Here is a 19,535-nt window from a genome sequence, read left to right as displayed (position 1 = left end):
CTCAACTTGGCCAAAGCCTACAAATTCTGGCTATCCATTCATCTTCTGAAGCTGAGCCATAAGGTCAGGCAGAAAGACAATGATCATAAACATACAAGCAGATCTAGACAAGAATGGATGAAGAACAAATTTTGAATTTGGGATTAGACAAGTCCTGACTTAACCTGATTGAAATGATATGGCAGGATCTAAAGTAGTTCCTGCGAGGAAACTATCAAATGTCACAGACTTGAATTTCTTTAAGGAAGAAAGAGCCAAAATCCCTAAAAGCTGATGTAAGAGACTGAAACGGCTACAGGAAACGTCTAGTTTTAGTAATTCCTGCTAAAGGAGATGCCAACCAGTTACCAAATCAAAGGGTACACAAAACTATACTCAAGAGGATATTTTCAGTTGGGTTATTTTATTAATTAAACTTAATATCTATGAACCATGTTATATTATAGCTCTAATCAGGATTTCCCAAGCAGGAGTGTACCGCAAGCTTGTGAGGCCTAGGCTATCACATCATTCAACAGCCACCCTGAGAACTGTGGTCAAGTATTGTTACCCACTTTTTTGGTCAATGACAACTATGTTATGGGCACTGTGGAACTTTTGTTTGTTCTGGTAATGCAATTTGAATAGAAAAAAGCTTCATGGCACTTATATCCTCTGTGCTTGTATGTGGGCCATAGCTGTGAGAGGATGGCAGGTCCAAATTAAGGAAGTGTAAAAGGCAAGATAAATTTGGGATAGCAACTTATAACAAAAAATAAATCTTGTTTTGTCTGAAAGGGCATTATAGAATATTAGACAGCCAGGATGAAGGTGTGTTATTTCATATGATATTGCAATATGAAAACCATTTCCTTCCTAATATACCCTTTCTTCTGAAAGGGAAGCATCAGTTTTCCACATTAAAGCCTTTAAGCAATGTGTTGTGCCTGATAATATTGCTCATTTCTGAGGGAAGCAGACACCTGAGTGAAGAGTATATGGACCACAATTAATACTGCACAATGTTACACCATATTGTTAAAACAATGAGGACATTAGAAGTTATCGCACTCAAATATGCATTTTAGAATGAAGCAAAATAAAGAAGGCTCAGAGACTGTTTGGAGGTTTAGGCAATTTGAATCTATAAGGAACTGTCTTAGCAATTAAAGGTAACTTCCAGCTCATTGTCAAAGAGACCTTGCAAAGTGTCCACTTGACAAAGCTCACCTCTGCAGGCAAGAGGGCATAGGTGTAGAACTGCTTCAGACTGGACACCAGCTCATCCTGGGAATTGATGACGTATTCCACAAACTTGCGTGTCAGAGAGAACCAGTCGGAGCCCCCGGACACTTCCAGACCCTGGGGGATCTGTCGCTCCCCCAGCCGCCACATGTGAGAGTCACACTCGTGGAACAGGCGGTCCAGCCCCTGCTTCTTAATAAACCTGCAGCAGCAGAGAGACCCTGAGAGCCCAACGCAGGGAATGACTCATGTACACTTAAGGCTGGGAGATGGCAAAGAAACCAGGAGTCTGGCTTAATCACATTTCAGATCAATCAGACCTCTGCATAGCTTAAGTCCCTTTATGAAAACAGTCGGGTGATTCAGGGAATAATACAGAATGACAGAAAAATCGTTGGTAATGTTTTCTGCATTTCAATTATATGCACACTTAAGTGCCATGATTGATTTAATTTCTTTTCGGCACAACAATCAGCTTTTATTCTATCACAAAGGCTTTAGTAACTATTAGCATTTCTTAAATGGATTCTACAAATCACTCAACTCCAGGAAATGTTAAAGTTGACATAGAGGGGCTGCTTGGGTGTCTAGGCAATGATAACCTTTCAGCTATAATTGGGAAAGACAGGTTACAGAGCTGTACTGCAGAAAGGACCCAGACCTATTGCGTTCAACCTTACCTTCTTCCTTTTATACAGGCTCAAATTCGAAACAAAGCCGAATGAACAAAATTAAATTACTTTGTTATTCTGTGAAGGCAAACAATCCACAAAGCAATCAATACTGCACTTTTCTAATTCACAACACAGCTATTATAGACAGATTTCTAATCCTTGAAATCAAAATTAAATAAATCAAGCATTCCTCGGTGCTCATTCCTTGAAGTACAAACCAAAATCAATTTGGGCAATTCATTGCGGAGATCAGTGCATTACAGGTAGTGCATACAACAAAGGAAGAAAACCTTTCTTCCCTATGCGCCAGCAAAGCACACAAACACTAATGATAAAAGGTAAATTGTTGGCTTTTATATTTACTCCAAAGACTTGTCTTAGAGTGGCTCAAGCAGTAAAGAAGCTTATTTAGAGAGTAGGCTTAACTCTGTCTAAAGAGGTGGCTCACAAATAACCAAGGGCCAGTGGGCTGGGTGAACTCAACTTGTCTGAATTAGTCTTCTGTGCTATAGCAAGTCATGTGAGCTATCAGTATTGTCCATCTTCTAACTGCTTCGTCTGCACACAGGACCTGAAGAATGTCTTGGCAAGCAACAGGTGCAGGCAAGATACACCCTGGATGGTACACCAGTCCATCACAGGGCACACCCAGACAGACTGGACCGATGTACCAGGGCCACTTTACTTACCACTATACCTTTGGACTGCAGGAAGACACCAAAGCAGACATGCAAACAAGGGGAGAACATTATTGGGATTCCAAGATTGAGGGGCACTTACTGAAAAGTAACTGCAGTCATAAAATAATATCCTAAAAGCTAATAGGATATCAAGGCTAATATTTTGCTAGCTGTGGAAGACTGGGCTATGTTACCTTGCATTTTCCCTGCCATGAGACTTCAGGAAGTTTTTATCTCGGTATTTGGACAGGAAAGCCACCAGTTCATCATTGGTCCTGTTTAAAATTGATATGAAAAAAAAATTAAATGTGAAATGAATGCTGACTACATAGTACAAACACAAATATGCTGACTTTCCCCTCGAAAGAATTAAGCTTATCCCTGCCTGTTCCAACAACACAGGAGTCTTCTTCATCTGTTTCGCAAGTCTAAGTCTTCTGCTTCACTAGTGGGCTTTTTATAATTATTAAGCTTATAGGCCCATAAAGGATTTATACACTACTTAAGGAAAATTCTGATGTGCTTTAAAATCCAGCAGTGACGAATCAGCAAAAGAGAAGAATCTTAAATGTCTGTCAGATAAGAGAGGCTCCCTCAGAAATGAACTGTTAAAGCACAAATGTGATTTAATATACACTAGGTTAATGACACAGTGTAAAAAGTCTATACTTGATGTCCTTTGGTCCTTCAAAATTGGTATTTAAGAAGCATAACAAAGTGAAAAGCACTTCTCGCTGCTCAGAAAGAATTATCCAGAAAGCTTTGTTAAAGTTCTATCAAGTGTTGCAAGAGCTGTATTCAACAGAGACTTTTCAAATAATTGTGAAGATTTAAATATTTACAGCTACTCTTTTCTAGCTACCTGTGTAATATGCCTCTGTACCCATTAGTCCCATAATGCAGTATCCTTCTCCAGTAAACAGAAAGGCCTTTTAAAGTCTGTTCCCAAGTACTTATTTGTGGTCCCAACTCCAGAAATATTTACTTAAGTTCCCATTTTGTTATACTTTTACATTGATTTGCGGTTTTCATAACGTTTCAGATTGCCGTGTTCCTCCTTAATATCCTCAACACTGAACGAGTCTTCTCAAGCTCTCACTGTTCAGAAAATCACAACCAGGCACAATCACTGGACTACAGAACATCACCTCTTGGGGGAATAACGATAAATCACAGGATCTCCATGTTCAAGGCAGCCCAGTTTAGAACCCCAGGTTAACGTACCTTGTGGGGAAATCTGTGGCACTCAGGTTGATAAAGAAGTCCCACTTCCAGTCCGTCATGCTCAGGAGGTCCTGCATACTGCACAGGTAGGTCTTCAGCAGGCTGGCGCCTCCCCAGATCGTCACCATACGCCAAGGCGTGACCCGGATGTTGGGGAACTGCGTGGCAATCTGCTGCACTTCACGATGCAGGTAATGAGAGCGCTAACAGCAACAAATACAAACAGAAATAAAGTTCCGAAACTGCTCCCAGAGTTCTTTGCTAGGCAGAACACTCAGATCAGGAATGCTAGTGCCTGCACATGCAGAGCTGTCACTGGTGCAGAGTGAATCCGTCTGTAATCATACTTACTGAAGGACCAATTGTTCAATGTCCTTTAAATAATGTGCTGCTGCTCATGTCTGGGGGATAAAGATTAAAAGTGTCATCGTTTTTCAGCTGTCGAGATAACTACAAACTAGAACCAGTGAAGGGGGGGAAGGAACAAAAGAAGATAAAAATGGGCTGAATGTCCAGAGCTTACTCCTTGTCAAGTTGAAGTCTAAAACTACTCTTCCCAAAAGTGTAACAACCGGTCTCCAACTAGAAGAATCTATTGTGCTCAAAAATAAATTGTAGCACTGCAGGCTAGAAAACTGAAACTAAAATGCTACAATGCTTTTATTATACTATACTATTATATTGGCAAATAATTATGCCTCTATATCATCCATCCATTTTCTAATCTATGGCTCAGAGGGAACTGCAGTCAATCCCGGCCATCAATGGGCTCATGGCAAGATACACTCTGGATGGGACACCAGTCCATCGCTTTGCAGACACAAACACACACTCACACCAAGGCCAATTTTCCCAGAAGCCAATTAACCTACCAGTGTCTTTGGGAGGAAACTCCATGCAAACAGCTCCCAAGGTCAGGTTAGCATTGTTATCAGCTAACAACGCTAACCACTGTGCCACCGTGCTGCCCATTTTAAAGCAACAAAAATAAATCAGCAAGTACATCAACAGCAATAGCAGTACAATATTTTTAGCCAATTCCTCCCAAGCAAGAAAAACAGCATCTGGGAGTCTTCATCTACTGACTGATAGCGTTAGCTGTGCTGTAGAAAGATCTACACAGGAGCAGAGGCAGATTAGCTCTGGTGGACAATAAGCTCAGGCCCCTTGAAGTTCATAGCATACCCTCCCGTAATGAAACCGTAGAGCTGTCAAAAAGGGAACAAAGCTGAACCATGTCAACGTGCCACTGTCATTTTTCCAGCAACTGCTTTGTGCTTTATCACACAGCAGCAGCACTGGAGGCTCAATGTGGACTCAGTGTGGCTTTTAATTAAAGCAAGCAAACACTGGTAAACAAGAATCACAGGCACCTTGTTGAATACAGTCAAGAGGAAACCAAGTTAAATAATCACCCTCACAGACCAAGGAAAAGAAATGCTTTTTTAATGCCTAAAAAACACCTTAATGCATGCTTAGACCTTCTATATCCCCCTTCTTTAAAAAAATCTTTCTGGATTTTCATTCTCTCATATCTTAAATCCCTTTTAATCTTTGAGCACAATAAACTAAGTGTGGCAGTCAGACCACAAGCGGAGAATGGAATTCTGGGATTACTTTTACCTGAAACCTTAACCCCCCCAATTTTCTTAGTACATTCTATTATGCTTCAGGTGTGTGTTGGTTTATTATGGAAAGGTGGCTGTAATAGAATGCTAATGGACAAATTCTGAAGCAACAAATTTAAATGCTAAGGCAGGAATGGAATTAAGGAAGTGCACAGTATAAAAAACTGTTTAGGACTGACAGATACCTGAAACTGTGACAAATCATTTCACATGGAAAGCTGCCCAGTCATGGAATCCCTTTCAGGTGCAAAGTCAAATCAAACCATGATGCCATGTAATTAAACAAAATGTCTCTCCTGTTTCTGGACATTTTTGTAACTTTCCACAGCCTGTATCCATGGTGCTAAGACAATCAGATCTTGGGAGTCCACAGTTATCTTTATCTTGGTTAAATATCCATTTAACCAAATAGAGTTGCTGTTGAAGGAATGGGTGAGACTGGACGAATAGGAGAGGTCTTTATTTTCAATCACAATTTTGGGATTTTTGATAAAATAAATTATAAACATATACTTGTGAAATTTTAAATTACTCAATTTGCCTTCTTCAGCTATGGCACTGAATAAGACCTTTATTATCTATGATTCTGAAAAAGAGTAATGTTATGTTATCTACAGCTATTTGTACGTGTGTAGTACAATATAAAATCATAATGAAAAAAAATCACTGTTAGAGCCAAGGTTAATTTCAAAACATGAGGCCATGTATTTAAACAATGTCCTCAAGAAATGCACTAGACATTTTTAAATTACAGGCCTCTGAATGTCTAGTTTTGCAGTGACACTGAATAAGAATTTTATCATCCATAATCATGAACGAGGCTAATGCAGTTCAGTGATTACATTTTCACAGCCCACTTTTCAGACACCAATGAAGAAATGAAGAATGCAATTGTTAAAGACAGTTGTTCAACAGGCCCAAACAACTTTCCTGAACTGAAAGGTGAAAGCCTACCTTGTCAACATGGATATAGTAAAAGTGATCTTGATGATAAATGGCTTTAATGAGCCGTTTCAGCTGTCGGACAGCGCGCCCATGGACTACGAGCATGAAGGCTATCCTGACCGGGTTGTCCACCTTGGACAGGTCTGTGTCAATGTCCTCCCACTGCAGTATGGGGCTGGACAGGCCTGGGGATTGAAGACACACAGAGGCTCAGGCACAGGAGCACATCAACCAGATAGAAACTTGCTCCCCTTGTTTATTTGTGTGTGTGTATCCAAAAACCAATGAACTGACAGACTGCTCAGTCCTCTGCACTGCAATCCGTGGCTCCTTAATTATTTAGGTACCTTCAAACACAGCTTTGAAAATAACTGGGTTTATGGACTGATTGTTGCATATAAAAACAATAAAATAAAGCAAGGCTATATTGTTTGTCAACTCACTGACCTTCACTACTGATGAGCATCAGAAGTCCAAAGAGAGATGAACAAAATTAACTGAAGTTTATGACAAACAAAAAAGCTGTCCTTCAAAATGACAAAATAATAGTAGCATGTAAATATACTGATGGAAAAAAGAAACGCAACACCTCCTCTTCCACACTCTGGCCCTCCCGCCTGCATGGAACAGGCTGAAGAGTGAGTCATCCGTGAAGCCAGTCGGGTGTGACGTCTAGGAGGTGTGAGCAGAGGGCCTCTGACGGGTCGCCTTGCTCCAAGGCCAGCAGCATGGAGCCTCACTGTCCTGTCACTGATGTGAGCACTGTTCCTGCTGGCAGTTTTAGCAGCAGTACGGGTGGCAGATCTGAAACGATCTCTCAGATGGACCAGTCTGATGCATAAGTCCTGCTCTGGTGCGGTCACTCAAGGGCAACTGGATCTTGGATGGTCATCTGTCCTGCTGCTCTGCTGAAACCTTCTCTGTAGTCGGGACACAGTGGAGCTGCTTACTCCAGAGTGTCTGGCAGCGCTGGCACATGACATGCCTGCATGCAGCATGCCAATGGCCCTCTCCCTTGCTTCTGGTGACATTTGAGGCATTATGGAATGCACAGAAAACTGACTAAGTGTGGCCTTTTTCATGCAGTGATCTAAGCTTTGAATTAAGGCCTTTTTAAAGGTGACCTGATCAGGCCTTGTTCCACCTGGACCTCGTTGGGTAAAAGTGCACCTAACGAGCTTTCATGTGATTGACCAGCAATACAGCTTGTGCAGCGAGGCACTGCAACTTGCCAGAGGGCTTAAAACAAATTGACAACTTTTTGTAAAAGTACATAAGCTATAACCATAGTATTCTCATTCCAGAAAATGTTGCATTTCTTTTTTCAATCAATTATATATATATATTATAACAATACCTTAGAATTGTTTTGCACTTTTTATCCCTAAGGATCCCAAAGCAACTCACACAAAGGAGGGAACTCTCACTACACCCACTAACGAAGAGCACAGTTAGTTCCCTGGTGCACCAGCAGCCAGACTGCACAGCAGACCAGATGGAAAAGTGAGAACTTGTTCCATCAATTATATTACGAAGGAAGGCCAGAGTATTCAAGCTCAAAGGGGAATTCAGCCAGCACACAGAGCGAACACCCCAGCTCTGGAGTACAGTGCCATGAGATCTTTAATGAGCAAGAAGTCTGGATCTCAGCTGAACATCACATTGCCATGATTGGATTGGGAAAGGAGGAGGCTCACCGTACTGCTGGCAATACTGTGGGACCGATTCAGGCATCAGCTTTCCGGCCTGATGCAGGCAGACTATGTTGGCGATCTCCTGGCGGCACTGGCGCGAGCTGGCACGGCTGAGGGCTGAGAGGGCATCCTTGCCCGTGATCTCACACTTGGGTACAAAGTCGCTGCTGGGGGCCTGGGGGGCGCCCTCCACGCTGCCGGTGTCGCCGTGCTGTGCCGTGAGGAAGCGCCCCTCCCCCTTGAGATCGGTAAAATTGCGGCTGCTGGAGGGGTCGTAGGGCACCCCCTCTGCTGCGCCCCCCTGCCGCTGAGAGCTCCGGAGGCTGGCAGGGGGCCTACGGCGCTGAGTGCTCCGCCGGAAGGCACTGGCGGCTGTGCCCCCCGGCCCCTCTATCCCCGGTTTCCACCGACTCCGATTCTTCCTGGAAAGCCTGTTCTGCCAATCACTGCCCAAACGCTCCTTCTTGGGATCCTGGCCATTGTCGGGCAGCTTGGACCTCCTCTGCAGAAAAAAGGCAACAGCATACCTGTCAACAACAAGCAACCAAACGCCTTGAGGACACGGACAAGGAGAAACCACAAGGAGGCACATTTAGAACAGAAGATCGGGAGGCACCTTTGGACACAAAGCCTTGTGTGAAAAGAGGGGTCTTTAGCAGCTAAGCAACCTAATGAGCTGGATGGGACAAAAGTCCTGGCCTCCCCTTGCTTGTAATCTTTCATACGTCCTCAACATCCCTCTTATTTGTAGCATTTCCCTTTCCCTGCAAAGGAAATGTTTCTCTTACAGCTCATTGTTGACAGGTACAGTGCAGTGATACTACATAACAGTACAGTATGATTTAAGTTGCTTATGAACTTAAAAGAACACAACAAGAAAGAAAAACTAATGCTATTCAAGGAACACAATAAGACTTAACTTTGCCACCTTTACCTGTAATAACACAAAGGTAGTATACAAACTATTTAATCTATACAGCTTTTTGTATGTGTGCAGTATAACAAAAATTCTTAACAAAAAAACAGACTTCACTAATCGAAGCTGAGGTTAATTGTATTAATTCAACTCCAAATCAATTCCCTCTTCAAATCAATCGGTTGAGATTCAGTTCCAGTTTGTTTCCTATCAATCCGATCAATTCCAGCCATGTATGTATTCAGCTCATTGCCAATCCTACTTTCAGTGCAGGAAATGTAATTTTTAATTAAAATGGACACTTACAATATATACATTTTTCCATTTTTATTTCTCCTTTTAAAAACAATAAGATTTCGATATCATAGTACAAAGAGCATCTACAAATTCAAGAAACAATATACATCACTTGGGTTTCACTGTTGAGTTCTGAAAACATTGCCTGCCATAATGAAGAGTCCTTCTGTAGTTGCAAATAAAGCAGACATGGCTAGATGGCTAGATATTTTTCTGATTGGGCTACAAAAGGGATTTTAATAACAGAATTATTTTTTTTCTCATAATACAGAGGATGAGATATTTATACAAGACAGAGTTGGCTTAGGTACAGAAGTTATACAGACAGACATCACAGATCACTCATCTATGAAATGAAAGGCATGCATTGCCAGATTACATACTTTGGACTGGTTACAAAGTTGTAAATTGTTCCTGTTGAACCTATATTGTTTACAAGTAAAAGTCATGGGTCTAAAAGCTCTCTTTACTGTTCACCTGTTCAAGTACAAGGAAATGTTTCAGGGACCTTTCAATCAGACATTTTTGGAAGAAAAACCATTATGGTACGCTTTAAAAAATACCTTTATACACCTGCTGGCTACAGAGTACTTCAAAAAAAGTTAATAGGAAACTAAAAGATTGGTGGTGATGAGGAGTGCTGCTTTTAATACTGACAGTTGTTCACAGAAGGAATGGCAGGAAATGGCAAGAAAACATACAGCCCACTGTACAGCAGTTTGATTAATTTATGGACTACAATAGAAAGGCTCTTTACAAATTTGCACTTGTGGAAAGGAAAAACATTCCAGAATATTTTAAACATCACAGACTTACGAACTTATATTTAGTCAAACTAGGGTCAAAAGGTTGAAACTTCAATGCAATAGGTGTTTATCTTCCACAGTTCTGCACTGTTATGAAGATTATGCAACATATGCAAACATTTACAATCCAAAGGGCTGCCTTTTCCAACCTATGTCTTAGGCTCTCAAGGAATCCAGCCACACCATAAAGAAAAACTTAAAGAACGACAGAAGGCACTGTTTTGTCTAAGGCATGTTTTTCAGCAATCTGAATATGCCTTAATATAATTACCAAAGCAGAAATGGCACTGACAGGGACATTCCTACACAAAACTTTACAGTACCTACTTCGACCTTCCACTGAAAAAGAATGATTATTTAAATAAAAAGGATAAATCACTTTTGATGCCAAGACCTTGATAAAAACCAGCCTGTGGGGAGGCAGTACCCAGCCAGCCACAACACACTTTTATCTGCTCATGTGAATTAATCATCCCATAGCTGCACTCAGTGCACAGTTCTTGTAAGAACTGGAAAAGTGCCATGAGTACAGATGCCCAGGACACACTGTGCCAGCGAGGGAACCTGCCTTATCTGCAGGACCCCCCCCCCAATCGCCCAAGACATGGACATCTATTAATTACCTCTACAATGCACATGGCAGCTGCTTAAATTTAGCTGAAAGCCTCCACTGCACCTAGACGCAATGGGTTTAAGTCCAAGTTGCTTCATTAGCAAGATGTTCAGTGCCTGGGGTCACAGTGACCTTTCTGACTTAGATGAATCCCAGAATCTGGCTAGGAGTGCATGAGAGAACTCATATGACTAAGCACAACCAGGAAACCTGGTGGCACCACAGTGAACACTGGTGACACTGCAGGCAGGAAGCATTTAAGCGCAGAGGCACAGCGCTGTCTGGGCTGTCCCCAGTAATGTGTCTAAATAAGGGTAACAGGAAGGGATCACTGTCTGTAAGGTTCAATGTTTCTTATCAAAGCAATTTCTCTACTGGGTTAATGCTTGACTGCATACAAGAGCCTCAACAGTAAACCCCCGATTTTCAACAGAAATTCAAAACTTTGTTTTTTCCTGAACAAAAAGCTGCTCTTCTACCCTCCTTTGCTCAAGACTCTGAAAGTGATTGAGAATATATAAAGTTTCTGTATTTTAGTTAATACTTTTATCCACAGGTCCACATATACTGTACTACAAAAGTTACATTTTACTATTATTTCACAATGTCAATAACTTAACACAAATGTCTTGGGAAAACTATATCCTACTAATAAATCTATGTGCTGTTCCAAGCATACTATTAGTTCATACTTTGATTACGCATTCACACTCTGAAGGAACTCACTTTCCTGTTCTAATCTCTTTACTGCAACCATGCAAGAAAAAGGCTCATGTTTCGCAAAACTAGATGGACAAGATATACCTTCATATGTGCTGTACAGCTGTTAGCTCATTTTTTTGCACTACTACACGTCTCAACCTACAGCCGAGGAATGTTTTCTGCATTCCTTAAGCACGCTTCGGAGAAGCTCTCATGCCTACCCCAAAGACCTTCATACAATTCACAGTGTTCTATGCATAACTGAGCAAAACCAGGGTATTTAGCTTGCACAGTATCTGCCACCCCAACTTTATATAAAAGAATTGTCTTTTAAACCATCTTCTCTCTATGCTCCATTTTGAGCTACATGAACTGCGTATTATTCTGCCCTGCAATTATGCAATACAAAACAAAATTCTCGAGCCCTTATTAACAGGTTTATTCTCTGAAAAACAACTTTTTTTAAACCCTCCCCTCCCCCCGCCACTTCCTGGCCTCCCAACATTTGTTACTGCTTTTCCCACCACAGGCACTCAGGGAGACTTGAGAGTGCCTAAAATCAAACATCTAAGTGGCTTGAAGGCTGAGGAACAAAGAGGGAAAATTAAAGGACAGAAAACTCCCACAGAGCAGGAGACAGACACCAGATGACACAAAATTCCTGCTGGTGTGTCTGATGGTAAGTGGTAGATGGGTTTTTCAGAGAACGAACAACAAAGGAATCGTAATGCCCAAGACTAAATGTGTTACAAGGCACAGAGCCTGCAGTTTCATAACAACAATTTAAGAAGTCGGGACAAATTAATGTTTAATGAATGAATTCATTTACAACTGCATGACAATAATCCTCTCTCAGGTGTTTCACAAGAAAAATGCTGGCGAATCTGGGTTGGACCATTTTATCACCTATAGAGCTCGCAACAGATAAGTAGTGAAAGGACAGGGATATCAAGATCCAGGGGTTCAGTCAGGTGAAGGAGCAAATGTACTGAATCTTGGAGAATTTCGCCAAACTTGAACATTCCCACTTGTTAATAAGTCTTAAATAATATGCGACTTCCATATTGATAGCAGACCTAGAGGAACACAACTTAGGACCAAGGCTTCTGAGGATTGCAACAGAGCAGTGCTGTGTCACACTGAACTGGCTGTTTTTCCTGTTCAACACTCTCAGCAGATACCAGCCTCTGCTCCACCATCATTTAGCTCTCCCTGCGGTCACGGCTTTTTCTGACTTTGCTCCAGGGCAGCAGAACTGAATGTGCCAAGAATTCATAGAACTGCTCTTTAAACAGTGAACGTGCTCAACAATGGCTACTCACAGCACCCCACCCAAGAAAACAGAGCAAGAAGAATACTCCAGGATTTACATACACTCACAGGGTAAAGGAACTAAACCTCTTCAGATTTAAACAACCTTGAACAAGAACAGAGCACACTTAACATCTTCAGATAATTACAAAGAAGTACTTACAAAGAAAAACTCACTTCTCTACATAAAGAATCACAAGGATTTGAGAAAACAAATAATTGTATAATTTAAGGCTTGATGAAACGAGCAAAATTGCCTCAACAAACTCCTCTATCCACTCTATGGGAGGCATCACAGCACAACTGCACAAAACAGTCCCTGCTTCCTTAAGCTAACAGTCACCCCCATGTCTGTGCAAAGCCCTTCCTATGGATTATCGGTACTGGTGCGTTTTCAGGCTGGACATCATGTGTAATGCCATTGCTCAGAATGGGATTTCAATTATTTTACTCTCCACCCATTATTCATATTCAATGATGCTTCTGCTTCACAAACATCATAACCATCCATCCGTAGGGCACTTGCACATGCCAAGCCAATTTTCTCAGAAGTCAGTTAACCTACCAGTATGTTTTTGGACTGTGGGAGAAAACCAGAGCACCTGGCGGACACCCACGCAAACACAGGGAGAACATACAAACTCCACGCAGGTACCACCCCAGGAATTGAACGCTGTAAGGCAGCGATGCTAACCACTGCGCCACTGTGCCGCCCACAAAAATGACATTCAAACACAAAACATCTCAGGTTATGCCAAAATCCCATAATTATTTCTCCGGCTTGCAGGAAATAATGGGATTCTGTGGTCTTTTGTTTCAGTTAAAAGGCTTACTTCTTTTACACATCCTCATAAGGTGCACACAGTGTGGTACTGGCAGATTACAGCACATGACCGAAAGCATTGGGTCTCACTTGCAGACAGATGTCTGCAGTCACACTAACAGGCTTCAATGGAAGGCTAAAGGATAAGATATTTGCCTGAAAATTCGCTTCTCACGTCCTCAATTTCCTGTTTATGTGTTGTTTTTTTTCCCCAAAGCCCTGTTGTCGTTCGCTCTTTGGGTTTTATTACGTGTGCTGACTCAACTTATGGGAGGAAAGACAAAACATTTCTTAAATTAGAAACCGGAAGCATATTAGCACTATTACAGCTAAGGATCGAAACAGGGTTCCTACAACCAGAAAGGACTAATCTTTCATGGCTGTACCCATGAGATTTCACAGTTGCTGTACCCTCATTCCATCCACTTTCTAACTGCTTTACAGCACTGAGGGGAATCCAGAGAGTATTCCAGCATGCAACAGGCACAAGGCAGGATAAACCCCGGACAGGATCCCAGTCCATTGTAGGGGACACACAAACACTTACACACACACTCACAAAAGGGCCAATATTCCCAGAAATCAATTACCCTACAACTATATCTTTGGACTGCGGGAGGAAACTCCATGCAAATAGCTCCCAAAGTCTGGAATTGAACCCTGGAGGAAACCATCAAGAACACACGGAGAACATACAAAGTCCACGCAGATACCAGCCCAGGTCTGAGATTGAACCCAGCAGCTCATCGTTGAGAGGCAACAATGCGAACCAGTGCACCACCATGCAATCCACTACCACTTTATATTTTCCTTAATTCACCACATGTCCTACTGCAATGCAATTTAGCTCTTCATAATCATCGACGGCTATTGATAATTGTCTTAGTACACAGTCTAGCAAATTTTTCAGTCTTCTTCTCACTACACTACTTACTGACCCTGCATTGCGGTTTCATAAGACTTTGTCAAGCTAGAAAAAATACCAGGGTTATTTTTAAAAGCACTTCACTTCAGAGCAAATCAGGATCCAGCAAAATAAAAATCTCATTCTCTCGTGCTAAAAGTTTTTCATTCAGAGCACTGGTTAAAACCCCAAAGTCCAAATAAACTTGGGCAACTTCACTAGCCAACAGTAAGCAGAGCTCTGTGGTGCCCTTTTCCAGCTTCTTACCAACACTGGGTTGAAAGCCTGCTAGGATTCCAGTTACAGTAGTACCACAGTGTACAGTAGCAGTCAATGAGATGCAACCCTCAGCACTGTGAGCACACAGGGTAAAAAAGCAGTTTCTAATGTAGAAGTAGATTTTGGATGCCTCCTATGGTATCTCGGCTGTGCTGGTCCTTCCAAGCATGATGGGGAGCAGAGATGATTAACTACAGGCAGTTCTGAATTGAGACCTAAAAAAGCAGTTTGGGGAGATGTGTGCATAAAATCCCATTATACTTGAGCAAAACCGTTTTGAAAGATGTCCATGCAGATTCTACATACAAGCTCCGAGGCGTCTCTTCAGAACACAGTCTGATCCAAACATTGGGCAGCAGGGTTTCCAGAAGACAACTCCAGGAAACATACAATACATGCAACAGGTGAGAAAATTCAATAGTGGCGAAAATAACTATTTTTAAACTATGAATACAACTATAAATTTAAATTGGGAAATGTTTTATTTATGAAAAACACTGGGGTGCTTCTATAGACAGATATCTATCGTCTTCCAGACAACGTGGGGGAAGCAATAAAAAAAGGACAAAAATAATGTTCAGCTATACAGGCAAAAGCATTCAAAACATAGCATGTTATGTTAAAATCGTACAGTGCATTAGGCCTCATTTAACATATGATGAACACTTTTGGTCACCGCATTACAAAAAAAAAAGATATCACTGCTCTGGAATCAGTCCAGAAGAGAGCAACCAGCTGCATTCTGGGACTTAATAAAATGTCCTCAACCATTTTAGTTTTGAACGGAGAAAATTAAAAAGTGACCTCGTCTAAGTATTTAAAATCCTCAAAGGCAGGCCTGCGCGCTTTGTTTGAAACAGTAAAACACAAACCACTGCACACAAGTAGAAAATATGTGGACAGAAAATAGGAGACACTTCTTTACCCAAAAGGATCTGGGTAAATGGAACAAGCCACAGAGCCATGGGGTTGAAGTCAATACTTTGGTTTCCCTCAAGACACTCCTGGATAAAAACCTTGCAACAATAAGCTACTACCAAACAGTAGTTATTAAGGGACCAAATGGCCTCCTTTTGTCTGTAATCTTCCTCACGCTCTTTTTAAGCATCATTTAATTTCATACTTCTGTACACTTACTGGGTAAGGGAACTGAAGAGTGTCTCCTTCCACAAGCTGTCTGCACAGCTGAGGAAAACAGATTCACCACAGTGGCTACACTGTATCAGGTTTCTTATGGGATTTAGTGACAACATCTCCCTCCTCCGTGCATTTGAAAGTGCTAGGAGTGGAAAGAGAACAGGGGTGTGAAGGTATACTGTTGGGAGCTAATTACTAGGATAACCTGGGTTCATCTACCACATGATACCCAACCAGCACTTTGAGTCACTCAGTGGCATTCCAGAAACTCGTGTTTGGAAGGAATCTGTCAATCTGAGGTGTGAAATCTGGAGAAATGACTGGAGCCCTGGGTAGGCAGAGAGTCAGGGTGTGGAGAAGGCATTGCTCAGTTTATTGATCACAGAAAGTGATCCAAAAACACTGTACAACTTTAGCAGCACATCAACAAAACCAGAAATAACACAAAATAATAAATAAGTAAAGAATAATTACACACTGGAAAAAAACAACTAAGAAGCAGTCGTCTCGGCTGTAAAGCCTTCTTCAGGATATAAGTTGTTTCTTCTACTTTTCAGCGTGTATTTAACCTTTATTCGTCCCTTTGCAACCAGAGCACGCTGACGCAGCGCCGCACTTGAATCTCTTCAATAACACATTTAGACCAGTTAATTTTAAATGACTGCACTGATTTGATTGACGGCCGATTTCGTATATAAAAAGAAAACCTGTTTACCTATGTGAAGTAAATACAAAGGCGCCGCTGTATTTGCACCATAACTAACAACTTAGCGGCGCAACACTAGTCTGCGATGCAAAGCTAGACGCAGCAAGCATGCCAATACTTATTTCTGGTGCATGAATCCAGTGACATTATCTTGGAGGAATGAGATTTAGGACTTTTGAATAAACTAGTATTACACACATAGGCGAATTATTAGTTGGAATCTATCGTGCGTGGCCCCACTACAAAAGTCTGAAAGCAGTCCTGGAAGCGATTGGCTGGAAAGCCGTCTGCGGTTTTGTTCCATTAGGTGAAGAGAAACCCCAGACAGAAAATCACCACATTCTTCAGACACGCTGGGACTCGCCACCCGCCGTCTTTTTCGACCCAAGACCGCTGCACTTCGGCGTCCGAACTGTCCGTCTCACAATGCCTGTAACTCGCTCTTCCAGTGCCTTTTCCAGCACGAACCGTAAATAACCTTACTGACAGCCGGCGCCTTCTGAGCTCCTCTCAGAGCGCTTCATTTACCTTGTTCTCGTTTTCAAATACGCACTAGCGGAAAACAGTTAACACGTTTGTTTTCGCGCACACATAGCTTTCTAAGAGAAATACAAGGTCTAGCCACACCGAGCCCTGGCTCTTTGCAGTCAACGCAACTGCACATCGCAGGGGGACACGAAGCGCTTTAACGCAAGTGACACATTGGGAACTTGTTGTGCGGCGGCACTGGTCAGATTTCTCCCGAGCCTATTGCAAACACAGTCACATACTGTATCTATAGACAGACAACATCCAAAATGATAAACGACACATCGCGGAAGATCGGTGACATCGGTCAAAGCCTTACCTCCGCTTTCTCCCCTTCCTCTAGGCTCCTGAGACTCCACACCACAAGTCCCTGAACGAGAAGGATTGTCAGAGCGGCGGCAATCGCCAGTTTGTAACGGCGGAGCAGCTTCTGCACCCTTACGCTCGCCACCATCTTTCTCGGTCTCCGCTTTTGTGTGAGAGCCAACAAGGCGCGATGGGGGCGCGCACGCGAAGGCTGATTAAAGATCGGCGGGGGCGCGCACGCGTGGAAGACTGCGCGGATGGGAACGCGCCCGCAAGGACGTCAGGAGTCTTCAGATTTAAAATAGGGCGTGCGCAGCGCGCTCCCATACTGTGTCGCCAGGCTGCTGACACGTGTAACTGCTGCGATCCAACTAAATGCTCATAGATCCTGCAACACAAAACGCAATGCCTTTGCGAAGATTTTAGCATCCCGACTTGACGGATATCGATCATAATAAATGACATGTAGAACATATGCTAAACTCAATGTTGTCATTACGCATTGAAATACGTATGAAACTACCTTATGTCTTGCATATATACAAATATTTACGGGAGTGTTTTCGTTAAGTATTATTTTGCACCCTCAGTGATGCTATGCTGCATATAATACCGCATATAATAAAATATGGCACAGCATAGTGTAACATACAATCAAAATAAACTGAAACCAAACTAAAACTGTAAATATTCATATACTGTATTAGCAGACAGGAGATATAGATACAGAAGAACCAAAGAAGGAAGAGCTGTGGAGCTACGACAGTGTAGGAGCCAGTGACACACAGCGCATCCTTTTTTAAAAAAAAAATTAAACGTATAAAGAATTTACAAATACAACTACAACCAGAGGATCAAAAACAGGTACAAGAGAAAAAAACACAAACATTTAACCGCCAGAGGTAATGAAGTAAATTATGTGATCAAATTGTATTTTTTACGTATATCATATGTTCTCCTTGCTTTATTTCTCTATTTTTTTATAGAATTTAAATAGTTTCAGCTCCACCTCAAAAGTACTAAAAAGGGGAGTATTATTAGACCATTTTGATTTATGAATGTGAAATTTACCCAGAATGACTAATAAATTTACTATAAATAAATGCTCTTTTAACAAATTTTCTATTAAACAGTACACTAAAATATCAAAATCCTTAAATCTAAAAAACACCTTTAACTGCCTGCAAACAAAACTCTGCAAGTCCGCCCAAAACAACTTTCACAGCGCATCCATAGGGCGGAATGAAATCACTCATCACTGTTTCTGGAGAAGAGTACCGTCCCTGTTGTGTGTTCACGACACTCCTCTTCATTACTCCCTTTTACGCCTTATTCCTATCAGAAACTGATTTGGGTTTATGGAAAGAAAGTTTTCTTTCTCCCTTGTTAAACTCTGTGAAGGCCCTGTCTTTTTTACATTTTACATAAAATGTAGCGGCCGCGCGGTGACGCAGTTGTTAGGATTGCTGGGGTTTAATACGGGGAGTGCTCTCTGCGTGGAGTTTTGTATGTTCTCCCTTGTTCGGGTTTCCTCCCAAAGTCCAAAGACATACTGGTAGGTTAATTAGCTTCTGAGAATACTGGCCCTGATTTGAGTGTGTGGGTGATAGTGTCTCCGTGTGCCCTACGATGGACTGGCGTCATGTCCACAGTGTACCCTGCCTTGCGCCCGTTGCTTGCCGGGATAGGCTCCGGTTTCCCCTCGAACCTTAATTGGGAAGTAGCGGTTAGAAAATTGAAAAATGGATAAAAGGCAGCAGCTCTTTTGTACATCTTTTGTAAAATGGAGTACAATATTGCCTGGTTAGGTTTCAGACACCGATTGAGGGTTCATGTCCCCGAAGGGAGGTTAATGTTACTCCCTTAATCAAGGAGTTGGTCCTTAAACGCAGACTATTTCAAGTCAGTGCCCTGGTGTACAAATGATTATTCTCCAGGTCGTTGCCGTCATTGTTCTCAGTTGACTTATAAGCCTAAATAAAAGATTAAAATAAAACTGTTGGACAAGGTGATTAATCGGAGTTTTGTGGTCCTGTTTTCAGGTGTCTAATATGGCGAAAGATTTAGAAAGAAGGTACAGTACGCCTCCCCCATTCCAACAGGTCGAGCATCAGAAACTATATAGTCAATACCGGCGA

The 19,535-nt window shown here is 41.9% G+C and overlaps 1 protein-coding gene across 1 annotated transcript in view; it reads right to left on the bottom strand.

Annotated features, from left to right (window-relative positions):
- The window catches only part of xylt2 (xylosyltransferase II), a 30,480-nt gene extending 12,933 nt beyond the window's left edge, over positions 1-17,547 (bottom strand). Inside the window, exons 1-6 of the mRNA XM_088927770.1 lie at positions 17,411-17,547; positions 8,073-8,571; positions 6,385-6,560; positions 3,803-4,005; positions 2,773-2,853; positions 1,210-1,426 (exon numbers count right to left, since the gene is read on the bottom strand). Of these exons, the coding sequence (XP_088783896.1) occupies positions 1,210-1,426; positions 2,773-2,853; positions 3,803-4,005; positions 6,385-6,560; positions 8,073-8,571; positions 17,411-17,545 (1,311 nt within the window). The 5' untranslated portion in view covers positions 17,546-17,547. The remainder of the gene's footprint in view (positions 1-1,209; positions 1,427-2,772; positions 2,854-3,802; positions 4,006-6,384; positions 6,561-8,072; positions 8,572-17,410) is intronic.
- Positions 17,548-19,535: the final 1,988 nt, after the last annotated feature.

Source organism: Atractosteus spatula, chromosome 11, assembly GCF_055471065.1.
Source record: "Atractosteus spatula isolate fAtrSpa1 chromosome 11, fAtrSpa1.hap1, whole genome shotgun sequence".
NCBI lineage: Eukaryota > Metazoa > Chordata > Actinopteri > Semionotiformes > Lepisosteidae > Atractosteus > Atractosteus spatula.
The sequence above is the reverse complement of the archived record's forward strand: the minus strand, read 5'-3'. Positions and strand labels throughout refer to the sequence as shown.